Here is a 20,278-nt window from a genome sequence, read left to right on the forward strand (position 1 = left end):
TAAGGAGGGGCTGGCAGGTGGCATGGTGGTTAAGGGCACTGGACTCCCACATGGCCAACCACAGTTCAAGTCCTGGACCTGGTGGCTTGTTTTCTCTCTCTCTCTCTCTCTCATCAAATTTAAATAAATACATAATTTTTTAAAAATTAAGAAAGACAGCCCCTAAGCCCAGAGTCTCCTTAAATTACTCAAGCTAGCCAATCGTAAACCTTCTCATCCTGCCCGCAAGTCTTTCTCATGGAAACCACAGTGAAGGCTCTTGCCCACGTCCTGCACACCCTCACATCCTCACCAACCTCCATGCCCCGTCTGTGGCCCTGCGTGGGATGCCAAGTCTCCTGCATGTAGGAATCTGTGGGTGTGAGAAACTTCTTCCATCACGACAGTCATGTCTATGTTTGGGAGTCTTACCATAACCAATTAACACGAATTCCAAGCTCTCTTCAAACATGCCACCCCTAGAGAGGAGGGTAATTTTTCCCCCTGCTTCTTTCTATCTGTTTTACCTACTTACATGGTAAGCTCCTCCGGGGCAGAGACTATGATGTTCCCTCGCTTTTGATTCTTTCCCCAGCAATTAATTCTGCATCCAGTGGGGTTCTTAATGGATGAGCTTCTCAGGAAAACAAGCCTCAAGTAATTTCAGTATGCAAAGATAGCTGCCACTTTCAGAGCCTGGCATAAATATCTGATACTTAGAATATAATTTCAGTTAGTTAAATTTAGATCATGGGGGGTGGGGGTAGGGGGAGTGACAGTCACAGAAATATTCCCTGGGCTTTCTGCCTTTTTATTTAATTCTGAATTGGACAAATATTTTCCATAAGTCTAAGGTTTGGCCTCTATGTTACAATATTTAATTCTTGGATTAAATCAAGCAAGAGTTGCTAATGAGAAGGCTTAACATTATTACCACCTCTAGTCAAATTTTCTGTTTCAGTTGACTACCAGGTAAAGACAAACCTCACGTTCAGAAATGCTTTCAGTAGTTACTTACATGAAAAATGTTATTTTCCTGACCTTTTTCTTTGTCTCATCTTCCATCGCTTTGCCTCTTTTGCTGGGTTTCTTAAAGACTCTTACCTTTAAAACCACTGTCATCTTGGCATGAACATTTCCTCTGAGAAGGCTAATACTTAACGACACCAGGTGAAGGGGTAAGAAGAAAACAAACCTCAGCTGTGGACTCACTTACTCAACGCTCACCCAGCATTTATTACGGGCCTAGGAAACCCAACACAACACAAATCCATCAGGGTGCAAACAGACACCGTCTCAGCCTTCAGGAAGCTCACGGTCATACACCCAGGCCTATATTTTTATACACACAGTTTTATTTTAATTCAGGCACCTATTCATCCAACAAATATGTATTGAGTCCTACTATGTGCCAGGCACTGCTCCGGGAGCTAGAAATACAGAACTGAACAAAACAAAGATCCCTGTCCCACCAGAGCTTACACGAATTAGAGGGGGATAGAGAATTATTTATCCCCACTCCCAACCCCTCCAACCTACGAGGACATTCCACCACCACCACCACCACCACCACCACCACCCCCGTGAAGTTCTCTGTTATTTAAGTTTACGTATCTTTCTTTTGGCCATTGCTACTATTTACCAGGTTCATCGAATTTGACAAAGCGCAGGAACTGGATCTTAATCCTTTTAGGTTTATTTCTATGCCTTGAACAGGATTAATAATTGCTTTTTGAGGCTGGTTCCATAGTCTAATGGTTAAGGGGGTCAGATTCTACACAACCAGCTATGGTTGAATCCCAGCCCCAGTGGCTTGAAAATCATGCCAGTTACCTATGCATGTGTGCATGGCCAAACCCTGACAGGATGGGAAATGAAGAAGGGACTGTGCTATGACCACACCCTATTGGAGGGCGCTTTCTCCCTCTCCCCTCTCTCTCGTTCTAGCAAATATACATGCACTCTAGCAACAACAACAGAAATTGTTTATTGACTCAAGCAATGACCGTGTCTTTACATAGAAGCATAATCAGCACAGTTAAAGCAAGTGAAGACCCACAGGAAGCTGAACTTCCCTTTTTCACTTCCATTATCCAAAGTCAACAATGTAGCCAGAAGCTCAGTGGCCTTGTATCTGCCTTCTCCTTCTCTCTTCCCTGGTTTGGAGACTGGGACAGAAGGGCACAAGAGCAGAAAATACCCACCATGGCAAATTGCATCACAAGCAGAGAGCTTTATATTGTGATTTTTTTCATTCTCAAGGGAGAATTTTAATTCTATAGGGATCATAATAGTGTGAGAGAGATGCAGAAAATGTCTAGGGATGTGTGGGAAATTATCCCCTTGTGCTTGGAGGGTAAATGTGTTCAGGGGTGGGTTGGGAGTTAGCTGTTAGAAATAGAGATGGAATGTTCTGTTTGGGCTGCACTCTTAGGTTACTTAACTGACACCCCAGAAGTCTGAACTTTATTCAAAAGGCAGTAGGGAGTCATTAACGTATTTTTAGTGAGGAAGTGTCATGATCAGTTATACCAGATACTGGTCTTTTAGGAAGAATGAAGGTTGAGATGGAAGAGGTAATAGGAAAAGAGTATAGCAAGGAAACAATGAGGAAATTACTGCAACGGGCCAGATAAGGAGCAATGACATGCGAACAAGAGGCCATGGCCATGGCCATGGCAGGCTCTAAAAAGGCAAAAGTGCCACATCTCAGAGACATCAAAATTTAGAGCCCAGGAGACTAAGCTATAAACCACCAACAAAAAGAAGGAATGCAAGGCCCACAGGTGGCATGGTGGTTAAGGGTGCCAGACTCCCACATGGCCAACTATGGTTCAAGTCCTAGACCTGGCAGCTTGCTTTCTTGCTTTCCCTCTCTCTCTCACTCTGTCCCTCTCTGGTCAAATTTAAAAAATAAAGTTTTTTTTTAAAAAGAAGAAGAAGAAGAAATACAAGTGAAAAGGAGGTTTCATGAAGACAGTTAGGAATTCAGTGGCTGGCATGCTAAGTGTGAGTTGCTGGAGGGAAATTCACATGGAAATATCAGCAGGCATGTGGAAATTGGGGCTTGAGAGCTTTGTAGAAGACTCAGAGTGAAGGAAGTGGGCCTGTAAATTGCTGTAAGGCTATCTGTTAAAGCCACAGAATAGATACACTTGCTCTGGGAGTGCACCATAAAACGAGAGGAGGCCCTCCCTGAATGGGACTTTTGAGAACTGCACTGCAGGGGAAGGAAGAAGTAGAGGAAAAGAAGGAGAGAGATCAGGGGGTGGAAAAGAACAGTGGTTCTCAGACTGTAGAGGGTAAAGGAATAACCCAGAAAATCAGACTCAGTGAGCCCAGGGTGGGGGTCTAGGAACATGCCATTTATGGAGCATACCCTTTTCATTGACAATTGGTGTATAACAAATTACCCCAAAATTCAGCATCTTAAAACAACAGCAAATATTTTGATCACATAGTTCCTGAGAATCAGGAATCTGCTGTCCAGCCTCTCACAAGGTTGCAGTCCAGTTGTCAGCTGGGCTGCAGTCATTTGAACACCCAACTGGGGCTGGAGGATCTGGCAGCAAGATGACTGTCCTCAATAGAGGCAGCTGGCTTCCCCAGAACAGGGAATCCAAGAGAGTAAGGCAGAGGACGCAATGTCTTTTATGACCCATCCTCAAAAGTGACACATACGTTGCCAAATCCCACTGTTTACAAGGTCAGTTTTAGTTATTGTGAGAGGAGAATTCACAGGGGTGACAGAAGACCAGGTCATTGGGGGCCACCTTGGAGGCTATCACATATCCCTACACTCCTAGGGTGATTCTGATACAAGTGGTCCTCAGAGAAACACTGGATAGGAATGGGAAAAGGAAGACAGACAAAGTCAAAGGAGGAATGAAATTCTGTCAAACAAACGGCAGACAAACGGCCAAATAAGACTGTGAAATCAACAATGAGAATGGGGCCATTGGATATGGCCTCTGGAATATCTTAAATTTCTAAACTCCAAAGCAGCCCTTTGTATGCAACCCCTAAGAAGGAATTTATATTTTACTTTACCACCTGATACACAGTGTATCCATGTATAAAAACAAATGCTTCGGACCAGCAGGTGGCGTGGTGGTTAAGGCGCTGGACACTCCCACATGGCCAACCAGGGTTCAAGTCCTGAATCTGGTGGCTTGCTTTCTCACTTCCTCTCTCACTCTCAACTATGTCTCTCTCTGGTCAAATTAAAAAAATAAATGAATGAATAAATAAAAATAAAATAATTATTTTTAAAAAAAGCTTCATGAATTAATATCTGCCTCCACTACATAGGAGACGCGCATATTTCTCATTCTTTCTTTCTTTCTTTCTTTCTTTCTTTCTTTCTTTCTTTCTTTTTTGGAGAGATTTTCGCTAGAGGGTGCGTGCGCTCACCAGCAGACAGAGAGAGACAGAGAGACAGAAAGCAAGAAATCACCCCCCAGGGGGGATGGTCACGCCACAATCCCTTCTCCTCCATTCTCCTCTCAGGATCTTGGGCACGCACACACACGCGCCTGGCGTGAGTTTTAAGCCACCGGGTCTGGGACGCAAACCGCGGTCGACTACGTGGGAGTTCAGCAACATAGCCATTACTCTAACTGCTGGTTCCCCTGCATTTTTCTCATTCTACGCTAAAGTATTTCTTTAAAAAAAAAAAAAAAAAAAAAAAAGCTAGTCAAAACCCACTAATTTTGTCGGTCATCAAAGCACCTTGACCTGAAGTTTGAAAACGCAATATAAATAATATCAGATAGCAATGAAGATGAACATAGGAACAGCTATGGGTGTGGGTGTGGTGTTTAAGGTGGCTGGATCCCACATAGCTGACTGCATGGTTCGAGTCTCAGGCCCCATGCCTGAAAAACATACCAGGCATGTGTACATGTGTGCCCAAAATCCCCAAAGGAGGGCAAAATGGAGAAGGGATTGCAGTATGACCGTCCCCCATGAGGGGATGCTTTCTTACTCCCTCCCCTCTTTCTCATTCTCTGGTGAGCACACACCAGCCTTCTAGAAAAACAAATTTACCAAAAAAAAAAAAAAAAAAAAAGATGATGATGACAAGTACATATTGAGTGTTTATACTCTGAGCATTCACCACGTGCTAAATGCAGTACCGTGAATTATCTCATTCATCACAACCCTTTATTTTATTACCACAATTTTAGATTAAAAGGCTGAGCACTTAGATAATTTAAAGTCCCTTGTCCAAGGTCATATGGTTGGGAGCTGGTGAAGCTATAATTCATTTTAATCTAAGTAACTTGTCACCAGAACTCACACCTTAGAGCTCTGCATGCAGTACAGAGGACATCAGCCACATGTGCCTATTTTAGTTTGAATTAATTAGAATCGCATAAAGTTAAAAACCCATTTCCTCCATCATAATAGCCACATTTTTCTGTCCTCAATAGCTCTATGTGGCTGGTGGCCTCCATATTGGACAGCTCAGATGTTTTCTTATTGCTCAAAGTTCTATTGGCTAGTGCTGCTCACCCTAGAGCTAAATTACCTAGGGTCAACAGTTTCAGAAGATGGGAGTCACCTGAGCATGGTTGTAAGGTGAGAGAAAGGGGTTAGAGGGAGGGAGGTGGGGTAGAGGGGGAGAGAGAGAGAAAAGAGTCAAGACAGGTGATGCGGGATAGAGCAGCGGCCTATGGGGAGATAGAGGGACAGAATCAGAATGAGTAAGTTAGCAAGGGACAAAGCCAACTTCAAGTCTGTGTCCAAAAGGAAGAAGGAAATAGGTGAAGGCCCAGGGGGAGGGGTAACTGGGGAGGTTTTCTTTGATGACTTTTATCTTGTCTAAAATGCAGGGGCTGAGGATGAGGACTAAGAATGTGTGGGCAGAGGTGCGGTGGGGGCTTGAGGCTGGCGGGAAAGATGAGCAAGCACTGCTAGAGTAGGTGCAGACACAGACAGCCCGACTTTCCATGGTGCCACGTTAATGCTCAACTCTGTGATGGTGCGAAAGCAATGCACATTCAGAGGAAGCTGTACTTCCAATTTTGATTCAAAATTCTTTATGATAATTTTATCATAAAATAGCCCTGTAGTAGATAATTTTGCCCAATGTAGGCTAAGGTAAGCATTCTGAGCACATTTGAGATAAGCCAAGCAAATGATGATGTTTGGTGTATTAAATGCATTTTTTTGACTTAACAATATTTTCAACCTATGATGGGTATTTTAGGACATAACGCAGCCATAAGCCAAGGAGCATCAGCAATGCAAATGGAAGCACTGATGCTCAGTAATGAGGGCTCAGCTATGGTTAGACACTGTGAATTTTTAGTGCAGCAAATCATTTATTTTGCTCATTCAACAAATATTTACCAAGTGCCTTCAACATGCCGGGCACTGAACCAGGCACTGGAAATACATCAGTGAGTAGTGAGGCCCAAAGCAGTCAAAGTTCTTTCTCTCATCCTACTGGAGGATGGCTTTGCTACTCAATTTTCACAGAACCCTCAAATGTTGGCCCGCCATGTACACATGCCCCCCAAGAGAGGGGCTGATACTCTAAAGGAGTTATGAGTATATACAGTAGCAGATTTCATCTAGTGAGGGAGGTCAGGGAGGCTCCCCTAGACTGAGACTTACCATTCCACGCACAGGGGAGGACAAGATGAGCAAGCACTGCTAGAGTAGGTGCAGACACAGACAGCCCGACTTTCCATGGTGCCACGTTAATGCTCAACTCTGTGATGGTGCGAAAGCAATGCACATTCAGAGGAAGCTGTACTTCCAATTTTGATTCAAAATTCTTTATGATAATTTTATCATAAAATAGCCCTGTAGTAGATAATTTTGCCCAATGTAGGCTAAGGTAAGCATTCTGAGCACATTTGAGATAAGCCAAGCAAATGATGATGTTTGGTGTATTAAATGCATTTTTTTGACTTAACAATATTTTCAACCTATGATGGGTATTTTAGGACATAACGCAGCCATAAGCCAAGGAGCATCAGCAATGCAAATGGAAGCACTGATGCTCAGTAATGAGGGCTCAGCTATGGTTAGACACTGTGAATTTTTAGTGCAGCAAATCATTTATTTTGCTCATTCAACAAATATTTACCAAGTGCCTTCAACATGCCGGGCACTGAACCAGGCACTGGAAATACATCAGTGAGTAGTGAGGCCCAAAGCAGTCAAAGTTCTTTCTCTCATCCTACTGGAGGATGGCTTTGCTACTCAATTTTCACAGAACCCTCAAATGTTGGCCCGCCATGTACACATGCCCCCCAAGAGAGGGGCTGATACTCTAAAGGAGTTATGAGTATATACAGTAGCAGATTTCATCTAGTGAGGGAGGTCAGGGAGGCTCCCCTAGACTGAGACTTACCATTCCACGCACAGGGGAGGACAGTTAATGACTTTCTGCACAGCTGTGGCCATGCAGTGACCCAGGCAGGTGGACAAAGCTGCCTTTGTAGGGCTCCTGTGGGCGGAAGTGGTCATTGAGTGCACAGAGCCATCCACAGTTGCTGAGGTTCTAGTCCAGTCCTGTGTGTGGGTGGCTTTGACTGAAAAGAACACTGTGAGCTGCCTGCTGCAAATTCTTCCATAGTGTAATAGGTCTGCTGGGTAGAGAGGCTGGAATGTCAGTGGGCTGAGGGTGCCCTACCCTGTGGATATCATGGGCGAAGGACTCGCAATGCACAACGTAGTGCAAGAGATGCACAGTCAGCAGTCTCTGCAAACCATCCATCACCACACTTCTCCCTCACTGACACCTCTCTGAGAAACAAATTTCCTTCGACGTTAAAAACTCCAGGCTCAATGTTAATGAAACAGGGAAAAAAGAACTTTAGAAGATTCACACTTCTTTTTAAAAGTTTCAACGAAGCACATCTTTTTTACCTAAAAAAAAAATACAGGAGCCAGCCCCATAGCACAACAGTTAGGCTCTGCATGGAGGAAACTAGATGCCACGTGACTGACCAGGGTTTGAGTCTCGGTCTCTGTCAGTTTGAAAATATATGAAGTACACATGTACCCAGGGTCCTCATAGGATGAATTGGAAGAAAAAGAATTGTGGGGTGACTAGCCCCATTGAGGGTGCTTTCTCTTTCTCTCTTTCTTACATAGGTATCATCTGTCATTTAAATATATATATCTTTTAAAAAAATATTCCAGAGGGTGCATGCACTCACCAGGAAGCAAAGGAGGTGGGGAGAAGGAGAAAGCATCCCCCAAGGGGAACAGTCATACAGCAATCCCTTCTCCATTTCTCCTTCCTTTCAAGATTTTGAACACAAATATGCATGCCCTGTGTGGTTTTCAGGCTGCTGGGTCTGGGACTCACACCATGCATCAGCCATATGGGATCCAGCTGCTTTACCACTGGGCCACAGGCTGGCCATTAAATATGTGTCTTTGACATAATGCCTATATTATGCTGAGAATGAAGAAGTAGTACCGACTGGATAAGCTATTAAGTGCAACTATTTTTCTAAGTTTCCACTGTGTAAACCTCTTCCCAAGCTTAATATGACAACCATTTCAAGAACAACTTCATCATTTGGTTTTGTTTCTGTGTCACTGTTGAGTGGTCCAGACTGCACCTCAGTCCTGTTATTTCTCTGTCGAAGTGAACACACTTATTTTGCGTTCTGCCTTTCTTCCTTTCATCTCCAGCTTTCAATTGCATTGAGGTTACAAATGTGAAAAATATTAACTTCCTAAATTGTCACAAACCCAGAAACCTTTAAAGTCCTCTCTCGCTCTCTGGCCCATACCTCGTTTCTCTGGCTAGAATTACACAGCGTGGCATGGAAGGCAGTATGGTGCAAGGTCAGGGCGAGGGCCCAGTTCCCACGGCTCCACTGCCACCCAGCTTCATGCTCTTAGTTTTCTGTGTGTGTCTCAGGAAGAAAGAGCCCCTGCTTTGAGTTGTTGTGATTGGGTTTACATGTAGAGCACTCAAAGCAAAGCTCCACCACACACTCAATATGTATCAGTCATCATGTTTAATGCCTGTAAACTCTCATATATATGGATTATTTGCATTGTTGGTAAGTGAGTGTTGCCATAGTAACTTACCTTTCCTATTTTTCCTATTTCCAGTCCCTTGTCCCACTATTTTCTTTCTTTCTTTCTTCTTTTTTTAAAGAGAGATTTTTGCTATAGGGTATATGTGCTCACTGGAAAGACAGAGAGAGACAGAGACAGAAAGTGAAAGCGAGAAAGCAACCTCCCCCCATCCCCAGGGAGAGGGCCACGCCACAATCCCTCTCCTCCATTCTCATTTTGGGATTTTGGGCACACACGCACATGTGCGTGGCGTGAGTTTTAAGCCACTGGGTCCGATACTCAAACCACGGTCATTAGTGATGTAACCATTACGCCATCTGCTGGTCCCCCCACTATTTTCTTAAAAAATGTTGGAGCCAGATGGTAGTGTAGTGGTAACACAATGTTCTGTGAGACTGAATTACAGAGGAAGGTTCCATGTTTATGTCCAGAGGCCTCCCTGAGCACGGGGTGCACATGTTCATGATCTGGGGCTGGCTGAAGCCACAGGTGGGTCATGGTGTGAAGACCCTGTTGGGGGCGCCTGCCTCTATCTCTCTCACCCCTGGAAGAAATTTTTAAACAATAAGCTTTTAAAAAGGCTTATATGGGCCAGCTGATAGCATGATGTTAAAGCAGCTGGACCCCACAGGGTTTACTGTGCAGTTCGAGTCGTGTGCATGCGTGCCTAAAATGCTGAGAAGAGAAGGGATTGTGGTGTGGCCATCCCTCCTGGAAAGTGAGTGATTTCTCACATTCTCTTTCTCTCTCTCTTCCTTTCTCTCTCTCTCTCTCTCTCTGTGTGTGTGTGTGTGTGTGTGTGTGTGTGTGCCTCTATGACTTAGAGAAGCATTGTCTAATAGAAATATACCATGATACATGTTACATCTACATACATACTTAATTTTAAATTTACTAGTAATCACATTAAAACAAGTACAAGAAACAGGGGAAATTAATTGTGATACTAAATTCTATTTAATCTACTGGGCTGGAAATAGCATCATCTCAACATGTGACCAATGTTTAAAAGAGCATTGAGAGGGACCAGCAGTTAGCGTAATGGCTGTGTCGCTGGACTCCCATGTAGTCAACCACGGTTTGTGTCCCAGACCCAACGGCTTGTACTCATGCCGGGCAAGTGTGCGTGCACACCCAGGATCCCAAGAGGAGAATGGAGAAGAGATTGTGGCGTGGCCATCCCCCCTGGGGGGTGATTTCTCACTTTCTGTCTCTCTGTTTCTGTCTTTCTGGCGAGTGCACGTGCCCTACAGTGAAAACCTCTCAAAAAAAAAAAAAAAAGCATTGAGATAATTTACCTTTTTTTCATATTAAGTTTTTGGAATGCAATGTGTATTTTTTTAAATTCATGATAGAGTATGCATGTGCAAACATGAGAATGAGAGAGACACAGAGAGAGGAGCACCCTCCACAAGATCTGGGCACACCATGATCCCGTTTCTCCAGTCCTTCAGCCCTCCACTCCTTGGGCACTCACACACATGCCTGGTATGTTTCAGACTGACCTAGCCAGGGATTTGAACCATGGCTGCCATGTGGACTCTGGCTTGTTGTGAGCAGTGCATTACTGCCTCAGTGTGTGCTCTGTACCTACAGCATGGGTCAGTTTGAACTCCCCACATCCAAGTGCTCAGACCACGGGTGAGCAGGTACTGGCTGCTGTGTTAGAACTGCTCTAGCTTATTTCTTTGCTTTGACCCCTCCAAGAATTAGGAGCTTCGCTAACAGAAGAAATTTGAAGTCATTTCAAAATTCACAGTCTGCTCTGATGGAGGGCACCGAGCACATTTCCATGCCACAGATACATCTGAATTGAGGGGTCAGAGCACGTCTTGCCATATTTTTCAAGCCTCCAACAAATTAAGAAGGCCAGGTCTTCATTTGGCAGAAAGCCCACATTCTGAGACATCCAGTAAAACACATTTGAGAACTTTTCTGCCAAATAAAAATGAGGTTGATTGTTCTTAGTATCAAGGGACTGCTTGGCAGCTTAGCATTTGCAAAACATCTCTTTCATCTGTCTCATGGAAGAGCTGATAGTGGCCTCTGAGCTGCTGATCCTTCCAGTGAAGATCAGATGCAATAGATGCTAACTGAGATGGTACAGAAGCAGACGAGGAGGATGTGCTGTGGTCTGTGCTGCTGTGCTCTAAGGCCCACAGTATTTTCACAAAGAGAAACCTTTTTCTTCCAGGTTTGGTCAATGTGTTCCACACTGTTTGCTGTTCTGTGGGGGAGTCACTTGTTATTACAGCTTCTTCTGTCTGACTTCCAGATCACTGTACTCAAGGTCACCTAGACTGGAGATCTTTTGTCACCATATGCCCAGGATCCCTGGTTAAAAAACTATTCTCCCGGGATGAGCAGATGGTCTAGTGGTTATGTTGTTGAACTCCCACATGGTGAACTGCAGTTCAAGTCCCAGACCCGGTGGCTTCAAACTCATGCCATCATGTGTGCATGCGTGCCTAAGATTCCAAGAGGAGAATGGAGGAGAAGGGATTGCAGTGTGGCCATCCTCCCTGGGGGGTGATTTCTTGGCTTTCTGTCTCTCTGTCTCTCTGGCAAGAACATGTGCCCTATAGCAAAAATCTCTCTAAATAAAAAAAATATATGTATTGTTCTCTATATTGAGTCCTCATTATTATTGTTATTTTTGCCATAGCATGCATATACTCACCAGAGAGAGACAGAGAGAAGGAAAGTGACAAATCAGCCCCCAGAGGAGATAGCCATGCTGCACTCCTTCCTCCTCTCAGGATTTTGGGCATGTACACACATGTGCCCTGAATGTTTTTCCAGTAACTGGGTCCCAGACTTAAACCACGCTGTCAGCCATGTGGGATCCAGCTGTCTTAACCACCATGCTACCTGCTGGCCCTTGAACTCATTTTTTGCAACATGACCCCTGGACCTCCGGACTAACACCTGAATCTATCCCTTTTTGTCCCCTTGCTAGTCTCCTGGTTTACACTTCCTTAGTGCTTTCCAAGATTGTTGAACCAGCATCCTAACTTATCTCCACACTGCTGCCAGGTGAGTTTTCTAAAATCCCAATGGATTACTTTTCCAGTTTCAAGACTAACTTACCTCCCACCGTTATCTACACAGTGAATTTCAACCCATTTTTAGAAGTAGAAAAACTCTGATTTTTTTTTTCAATGGTATAAGGAAGTCGGGCTATAACAGATAAAATCAAAGTTACTGTAGGTACAACAGGAACAGAGGATCAGAGCCTGCCCTAAAGTCCTGGAGCTATGGATATAGGGAACTCAACTGTCCAGTGGGAGGAAGCTCATGCTCTTAGCCCAGCATTGAAGGCCCTACAGAACCTGGGCCCAGCCCACCTATCTACCTCATCAGCCACACTCCACTGTACACATCCTCCGTGCCACTATACAAGCCACACCCGACTTTCACCTCCACTGTACACATGCTCCGTGCCACTATACAAGCCACACCCGACTTCAGTGCACCCGGCATCTGAGGTCCATTGTGGCCCATGCAGGTTCCTCAGCCAGGTGTGCCTTACTGGACATTCCTGTCTGGTGAAATCCTAACTGTTGTCCCAGGTTTAGCTTCAAGGTCATCTTTCATGAAGCCTTCCCTTATGAACAGCCCAACTAGAATAAACCCTCCCTCCCATGGGAACTCTGCAGGTGCCTCTTTAACCACTTACCACATCTCTTAGCTGGATCTGTTTTTCCTAGCAATATTACCTGCATAATCCTGGCCAGCTTTTTGATGAATGTTTGTGGCATTATGAAGCCCAAGTCTGTATTCTTCATTCCGTCATCAACAGAGATGAATGACCTCTGTCCAATTTCTTGATGAATTCTGAGGACCTTTAGAGGAAGCAAAAAGCCCTGAACTGAGCTAAAATCTGAGCCTTTGGGTTCTAATTCTGGCTCTGCCCCAAATTAAGTCTTTAAATTCAGCTCTACACTGTCACAGTTTTAATGCTCCTGGCGTAATGATCATGATGGTTCTAGTGGCCAATATTTATAAAGCAGCTACCACATGCCAGGCACTGCAAGCGTTTTTCATGGGTTAATTCATTTTTGCTTCACAGAAGGGAGACTGAAGCGTTTACCAGATTGAACCCTTTCCCCAGTTACATTACAGGAGGAAAGAGACTACAGATTATCTCCTACAGGGATGAGGAAACCAAAACTCATAGATGACATGACTGCTCAGGTGACTTGGCCAATGACAGAGCTGGCTGATACAGGTCTTCTGACTCTTGGGTGGCTATGCTTTCACCCATTTAACAGCGCTTCTCTGTGACAAACAAACAAACAAAAACGCTGCTTCTCTTTGACAAGAGCAAGATATTTTACATACATAGCATCAACAGATAGATGTGACGCTCACAACTCAATTCATGCCTAAACATTTCTAACCTTTAAAAGTGAAAGGATTTCACTTTAAATTTAATTGTTTAAAAAAAAAATTACCTCCTCCTCGGTCAGAAAGACTCTTGCACATCTGTGTTTATTGCGGCATTATGCATAATAGCTAGGACGTGGAATCAACCCAAATGTCCAAGAACAAATGAGTGGATTGAAAAATGTGGCACATGTACTCTATGGAATACTACTCAGCCATGTAAAACAATGAGGCCCTGACATATGATACAGGGTAGATGAATATGGAAGATTTCATGCTAAGTTATGCAAGGCAGCCTATGAAAGACAGGCATTCTATGGTCCCTACTTAATATATGCTGAATGTCTGCACTTCATTGCAGAAACTGAAAGAGTGAAAGGTATGATAGCAGGGAGGGTAGCTGTAGATACTAGAGACAGTGTAGAAGGGTAAGTAATAGGGGGTGAACCAGAGGGGATCAGGGAAAAAACAAATCATTTAATAGAAACAAAAATGAAAAATTACCTGTTAATGATAATGTATAAGATAATGTCTTTGACTTGACTAATATGCACTGTATTCATGCTGGGAAAAATCATGTTCTACACAGTAAAGATGTATGGTGATTAAGTGTAAATTAAATGGACCAGCAGGTGGCATAATGGTTACATCATCCTACTCCCACATGGTCGTCCTCAGTTTGAATCCCAGACCCAGTGGCTTAAAACACTGGGCGCGTGTGCATGTGTGCCCAAAATCCCAAGAAGAGAATTGAGGAGAAGAGATTGCAGTGTGGCCATACCCACAAGGGGTGATTTCTTGCTTTCTGTCTCTCTGTCTCTCTGGTAAGTGCACATACTTCACATATCGCTATAGCAAAAATCTCTTCAAGAAAAGGTAAATTAAAAATATATACATACATAAAGTTTTTTTAAACTTACTTCCTCATAGGATTATAATTACATAAAATAATTTTTTTTTGGAAAGATTTTCGCTCTAGGGTACGTGCGCTCGCCAGACAGACAGAGAGAGACAGAGACAGAGAGACAGAAAACGAGAAATCACCCCCCAGGGAGAATGGTCACACTGCAATCCCTTCTCCTCCATTCTCCTCTCGGGATCTTGGGCACGCACACACACGTGCCCGGCGTGAGTTTTAAGCCACCAGGTCCGGGATGCGAACCGCGGTCGACTACGTGGGAGTCCAGCGACATAGCCATTACGTTAACTGCTGGTTCCCACATAAAATAATTTAACAAGGGTATGAGTGGGTACAATAAAAACCCAGGGTAGAAACAACTTCTTGTCCTCAGCTAGAGACATAGTGATCCTGTAACAGTAAAGAACAGAGTGGTAGGAGTGGTGACCTCCTACCACTTTCTACCCATGAGATCTTGGGCAAGTTACTTGGTGTGATCCCACCCCAGGGTGGCCCCTTCATATTGCTTGGTCACTATAGCTGAGACTACTACCACGTGGTTTCAAGGACCTGGTGTCCTGGAACCTCTGGTATATATCTGATCCTAATTTTCTTAAAAGCATGTGTCTAGTCACAGTGCCTTTTCTGAGAGACAGCTTTATGTCACAGAAAGAGAAGTAAATTTGAAATCAAAACTCCTGCCATTGGGAACCAGCAGTTAGCGTAATGGCTATGGCGCTGGACTCCCACGTAGTCGACCGCGGTTCGCATCCCGGACCTGGTGGCTTAAAACTCACGCCGGGCGCGTGTGCATACGTGCCCAAGATCCCGAGAGGAGAATGGAGGAGAATGGATTGCGGCCTGACCATCCCTCCTGGGGGGTGATTTCTCGCTTTCTGTCTCTATGTCTCTCTCTGTCTGTCTGGCAAGCGCACGCGCCCTACAGTGAAAATCTCTCCAAAAAAAAAAAAGAAAAGAAAAAACTCCTGCCATTGACTTTGGGACCGCTGGGGAAATTAATTATTGTAGCCAAGTCTCAGATTTGTTCTAAGGGAAATGTGATTAGTTCTCTTGGGCCTGCCTAACTGGGGTTGCTGTGAAGCTCTAAGGAGATGTGGATAAAGAGGACTGGGGTGGATAGACACCCCTCCATCTTTAAGGAGTGGACATATTTGGAGAATGCTATCCAGAACCACACTGTTTGTCTTAGTCCATACGGGCTGCTATGACATAGACTGAGTGGCTCGTAAGCATCAGAAATTTATCTCTCACAGTTCTGAAGGCTAGAAGTCCAAGATCAGATCACCAGGAGAGTCAGTGTCTAATGAGGGTCCCCTTCCTGGGTCACAAGTGTGGTCTTTTCACTGTGTCCTCACAGGGCAGACGGGACAAGGGAGCTCTCTTAAGTCTCTTTTATAAGGGTTCTAATCCTATTGATCAGGGTTTCATGTTCATGACCTAATTATTTTCCCAAAGCCTCACCCCTTGCTACATCAAATTGGTGATTATGTTTCAACATAAGAACTGGGGAGGGAGAGACACACGCATTCAGATCACAGCAGCCCTAGATAAGGGAAGTGACTTCACCAATATCCACAGCACAGTAAACAATGACAGAGTCTGGGGGTCACCGCTCCAACCATGCTGTTCCTTACCGTTACAGGGTTACATTCATTTCATTCTTTTTTTTTTCTTTAGCTGGGAATCTATAGAAATTTTTACAAACCCCTATATTAAGTCTTAAAACGTTTAACTGAAGCCTGACAAGACATAATATTTATTGAAGGCATTATAGGGCTAACTAAGGTTTGGATACATCGTTTCATCAGCCCCTCACACAGTCCTGCAATGCTGACATTACCAGGCCCCCGCTCCCATTCCACCTCCGCAAACTTGAGGGCCAGGAAAGTTCAGTAACTTGCCCAAGATCTCATGGGTGGAAAATGGCAGAGGAGATTCAAACTCAATTTTGCCTTAACAAATCCAATGCGTTTCCCATTAACCCAGAGTACCTCTGCAAGGAAAATGAATGACAAGATTGGAGAGAAAAAAAAAAATAAATGGGATTTCAGTATAGTATTTACTGATGCTGTTTTAGGAACATGCCCAGGGCATTCATATTTTGACAAGAGCAGTAATTGCCTCATTAGGGGAGAAAACAAAACAAAACAAAAACAGGATCGCCTTTTTCCCGCCTAAGTAGTAAACCTTAACGCATACTTTGGGCTTGCTAATTCAAATGGCAAAAGAGTGGTGCTGCATGTCGATGTGTTTCCACAGCCGCTTGACTGTGCACATGGCAAGGATGCACAGTGGCAGGGAGGTGCCTAGATGGCTGTGGGTGAACTCAGTCCCCACCCCCACTCGCCCTGCCACTGCACCGCGACCAGATTCCATTCTGGGCTGACAGCTTCCCTAAACTCTCTTAAAATCCCGCTACTGTAAGATGGACACATCCCCCTCAGCTTTAAATGTCACCCTTGACTTCCTGCAGCACCTCGGTCCGAGCTGTGGTCCCCCGGCAGTTTCCTGCCGCTTCCACTCTGCGCTCCTTGGCAGTAGTTGACCAGCAAGGCCGGGGTGGGCGATGCGAGACGAGGGGCGAGGGCTACGAGGATCCGCCGGGCCACTTGCATTATGAAGTGGCCAGAACGTCACAGGCGACCGCGGACCCGGGATCCGAGGATTGCGTGGGTGTCCGCGGCGCCCCCTGGGGGCCCAGGATCCTCCAGGAGACGCTGGGCGCGCGCGGAGGGAGCATGGCCGGCTGGCGCATCCTCGCGGCCCTACCGGGACCTCTGGGAGCCCCCGCCTCCCCGCCAAGGGCGCGCGTCTCCTGCGCTGCTGGGCGAGCCTGGGCGGGGAGCCGAGCCGGCCCTGTGCTCCTGGGCGGGGACTCCCGGCGGGGGCAGCGAGGCTGAGGCGCCCCAGCTCTCTTCGCCCACCCCACCGCCTCGCCGGCGCAGGTACACCTCCTCGCCCCGGGAAAGCCACAGCCTGATCGATGTGGCCCGGAGGCTCCCAGTGCGCGCCAGGAAGCACAGGCCCCGCAGCTGGCGCCTGGACGATAACTGGGAGGAAACGAGGACCAAGCCTAGCCAGGCCTGGCTGCAGCTCCAACAGCCTGAACCCTGTTCACACTACCCTCTGGCCCAGAGGGAGTCTCCTCCGCCGCCCTACCCCGGGGGTGCTTACACTCCCCCAAGTGGAACTTTCGAGACAGAGAAGGCGCAGAGTGGAGACCAGTGGGCCACCCCCGTCTGTAGACATCTAAGTCGCTGGTCCCCCTCCTCGGTTCCCACGGAGAAGTCTTCGGCGCCCTCCCAAGAGTTCAGGGCCCAGTCAGCCTGTGCGTACACCGGGAAGAGAGACAGTGAGCTCTTCGAGTCACCAGCCAGTCGGTACTCCCAGCGCTCGGCCTCCAGCAAAGAGATGCAGAGCCAGCACAGCCAGATCCTCAAGAACAAGCTGGAGGAGGCGGTGATGAGCTCCAGGGATCAGAAGATCGTGGCCCTCGTACTGACCCGGCTCAAGAAGGTCCAGAGGATGCGGGAGCTGCAGCAGCAGGCGGCTATAGCCTGGGAGGAGCTGAAGCGCTCAGATCAGAAGGTCCAGATGACCCTGGAGAGGGAGCGCCGCCTGCTGCTGCAACAGAGCCAGGAGCAGTGGCAGCAGGAAAAGGGGCAGCCCAAGACTCGCCTGAACCGCGAGAAGCGCGGCCGGCGACGGGACAGCCGGGAGAAGAATGTGGGCCCAAGGGAGAGCCGGTGGCGGACCCAAGTGGAGGACCAGGAGAACCAGCGCCAGGAGCATCTGGAGAGCGCGAGCGCACAGGCGGAGCACCGCAAGCAGTGCCAGGTGCGCCGCCTGCAGGAGCAGGAGAGGGTTCTGCAGCGCCTGCGGGAGCAGAACAGCCTGCTGCTGCAGAAGCGGCTGGAGGAGGCCTGTCATAAGAGGCACCTGCACGCCTCAGAGAGCCAGAGGAAGGTCCAGGAGACCAACCTGAGCTCCCTCGTCAACTACCAGGCCCGGAAGGTCCTCATGGACTGCCAGGCCAAGGCCGAGGAGCTCCTCAGGCAGCTGTCCCTGGAGCAGAGAGCCCAGCGGTCCCAGGAGATCCACCAGTGCCTGATGAAGGAGCGGCACCGAGAGCTGAGGGAGAACGCCCAGAAGGAGGAAGCGCAGTTCCAGCGGGTCAGGTGGCGCGCCACTGAGACCGAGGAGCAGAGGAAGGCGCGCAAGAGGATGCTGGTGGAGCTGGCGGACCAGAAGATCCAGCAGGCTAGGAGTAACGTGCACAAGACCACCAGGGACAAGGCGCAGCAGCTCCGGGAGCTCAGCGTCCTGCGGGAGAAGAACCATCACATCCTGAAGCTGAAAGCAGAGAAAGAGGACAAATGCCACATCGAGGGCATCAAGGAAGCCATGAAGAAAGGGGGGCAGAGGACGGGTCAGCTCTCCCGAGGGAAAGATCCAACCTCGGAGGAATTCCCAAAGACCTCTAGGGCCTCCAGGAGAGACGCGAGAACGCAGCTCAACAGCTCCTTTGACCTCCTTGTACCAGAGGTCCAGCTTGGAGCCCTCCAGCAGAGAGGGGCCTACTGAGAACCCAAGGACGCACAGCACAGCCCCGGCAGCCAGAAAGAGATGTGGCAGTGTGATTCATTTTATAATCTGATTACAATTGAGCATGGTTTTCCAAAAAGTATATAAAATAGCTGCAATTTCCTCTCATGAGCTAGTTTATTGATTCACTTGGATAGTTTAGAAGGCTGTGGAGAGAGATTTGGGGATTTAAAAAAAATTACTTGGCTTTGTAAATTTTGATTTGAATAAAAAAATATCTATTTAGTTCTCAAGTCATCTAAGAAGCACACATCAGGCACATCTTGGAGGAACCAAAGACAAATCTGCAGTGTGGGATACAGTTCTGTTCATGGCTTCCTAAGTGTTTTCCTGGCCCAGAAGTTAGGGAAGGGTGAACTCCAAATACAAATCATTAAAATCTCCAAGAGAAAAGGTTGGGATGGAAGAATTTCTAGGAACAGATTTGGTAACCTCACATACTATCACCCCTCTTTGGAGTTCATAGCACTTTAAGATTTTAAAGGCCCTTGGGACCAGCAGATGGCATAATGGTTATGTCGCTGGACTCCCACATAGTCGATCATGGTTCAAGTCCTGGACCAGGTGGTGGCTTAAAATTCATGCATGGCCATCCCCTCTGGGGTGTGATTTCTCACTTTCTGTCTCTCCATTTCTCTTTGTCTCTCTGGTGAGCACACATGCCTGATAGCAAAACTCTCTCTACACACACACACACACACACACACACACACACACACAAAGATTTAAAAGGCTCTGAAAAAGCCTTCAGTAAAGAAGCTAGTTATTTGTTTAACCCAGAGTTTTTCAGATCCCCCTCCCCTTTTGTTTTCCAGATCATTCCATCATTTCATGGAGTTAGTATTCTGTGAAACATTTTTCAAAATGATGCCCTAGGTACCAGCAGATGGTATCATGGTTATGTTGCTGGACTCCCACATAGTCAGCCATGGTTCAAGTCCTGGACCCAGTGGCTTAAAACTCACACCAGGCACATGTGTGTGCATGCCCAAAATCCTGAAAGGAAAATGGCGGAGAAGAAACTGAGGTGTGGCCATCTCCCCCGGGGGATGATTTCTCACTTTCTGTCTCTCTGATGAGTGCACACGCCCTGTAGCAGAAATTTCTCTTAAAAAACAAAATGCTGGGACCAGCAGTTAGCATAATGGCTATGTTGCTAGACTCCCATGTAGTCGACTGCGGTTCGAGTCCCAGACCCGGTGGCTTAAACTCACACTGGGTGCGTGTGTGTGCGTGTCCAAGATCCCAAGAGGAGAATGGAAGAGAAGGGATTGCAGCGTGGCCATCCCCCCTGGGGGATGATTTCTCGCTTTCTGTCTCTCTGTC

The 20,278-nt window shown here is 46.5% G+C and overlaps 1 protein-coding gene and 1 long non-coding RNA gene across 4 annotated transcripts in view; one reads left to right on the forward strand and one right to left on the reverse strand.

Moving 5' to 3' along the window:
• The window catches only part of LOC102480318 (uncharacterized), a 22,278-nt gene extending 5,322 nt beyond the window's left edge, over positions 1-16,956 (reverse strand). Inside the window, exons 1-2 of one of the 3 annotated variants that reach the window (XR_001369937.1) lie at positions 16,824-16,955; positions 12,759-12,884 (exon numbers count right to left, since the gene is read on the reverse strand). This is a non-coding gene — a long non-coding RNA (uncharacterized LOC102480318). Of the gene's footprint in view, positions 1-12,758; positions 12,885-16,823 lie in introns of all 3 variants that reach the window. The other 2 variants (XR_337820.3, XR_337819.3) reach the window with 2 other exon arrangements.
• Positions 16,957-16,963: 7 nt separating this feature from the next.
• Positions 16,964-19,071, forward strand: CCDC185 (coiled-coil domain containing 185). Its single transcript, XM_006171985.3, has one exon. The coding sequence runs from the start codon at positions 16,964-16,966 to the stop codon at positions 18,929-18,931; it is 1,968 nt and encodes a 655-aa protein (XP_006172047.1). The 3' UTR covers positions 18,932-19,071.
• The last annotated feature ends 1,207 nt before the right edge of the window (positions 19,072-20,278 follow it).

Source organism: Tupaia chinensis, unplaced genomic scaffold (genome assembly GCF_000334495.1).
Source record: "Tupaia chinensis unplaced genomic scaffold, TupChi_1.0 Scaffold150175_1, whole genome shotgun sequence".
NCBI lineage: Eukaryota > Metazoa > Chordata > Mammalia > Scandentia > Tupaiidae > Tupaia > Tupaia belangeri.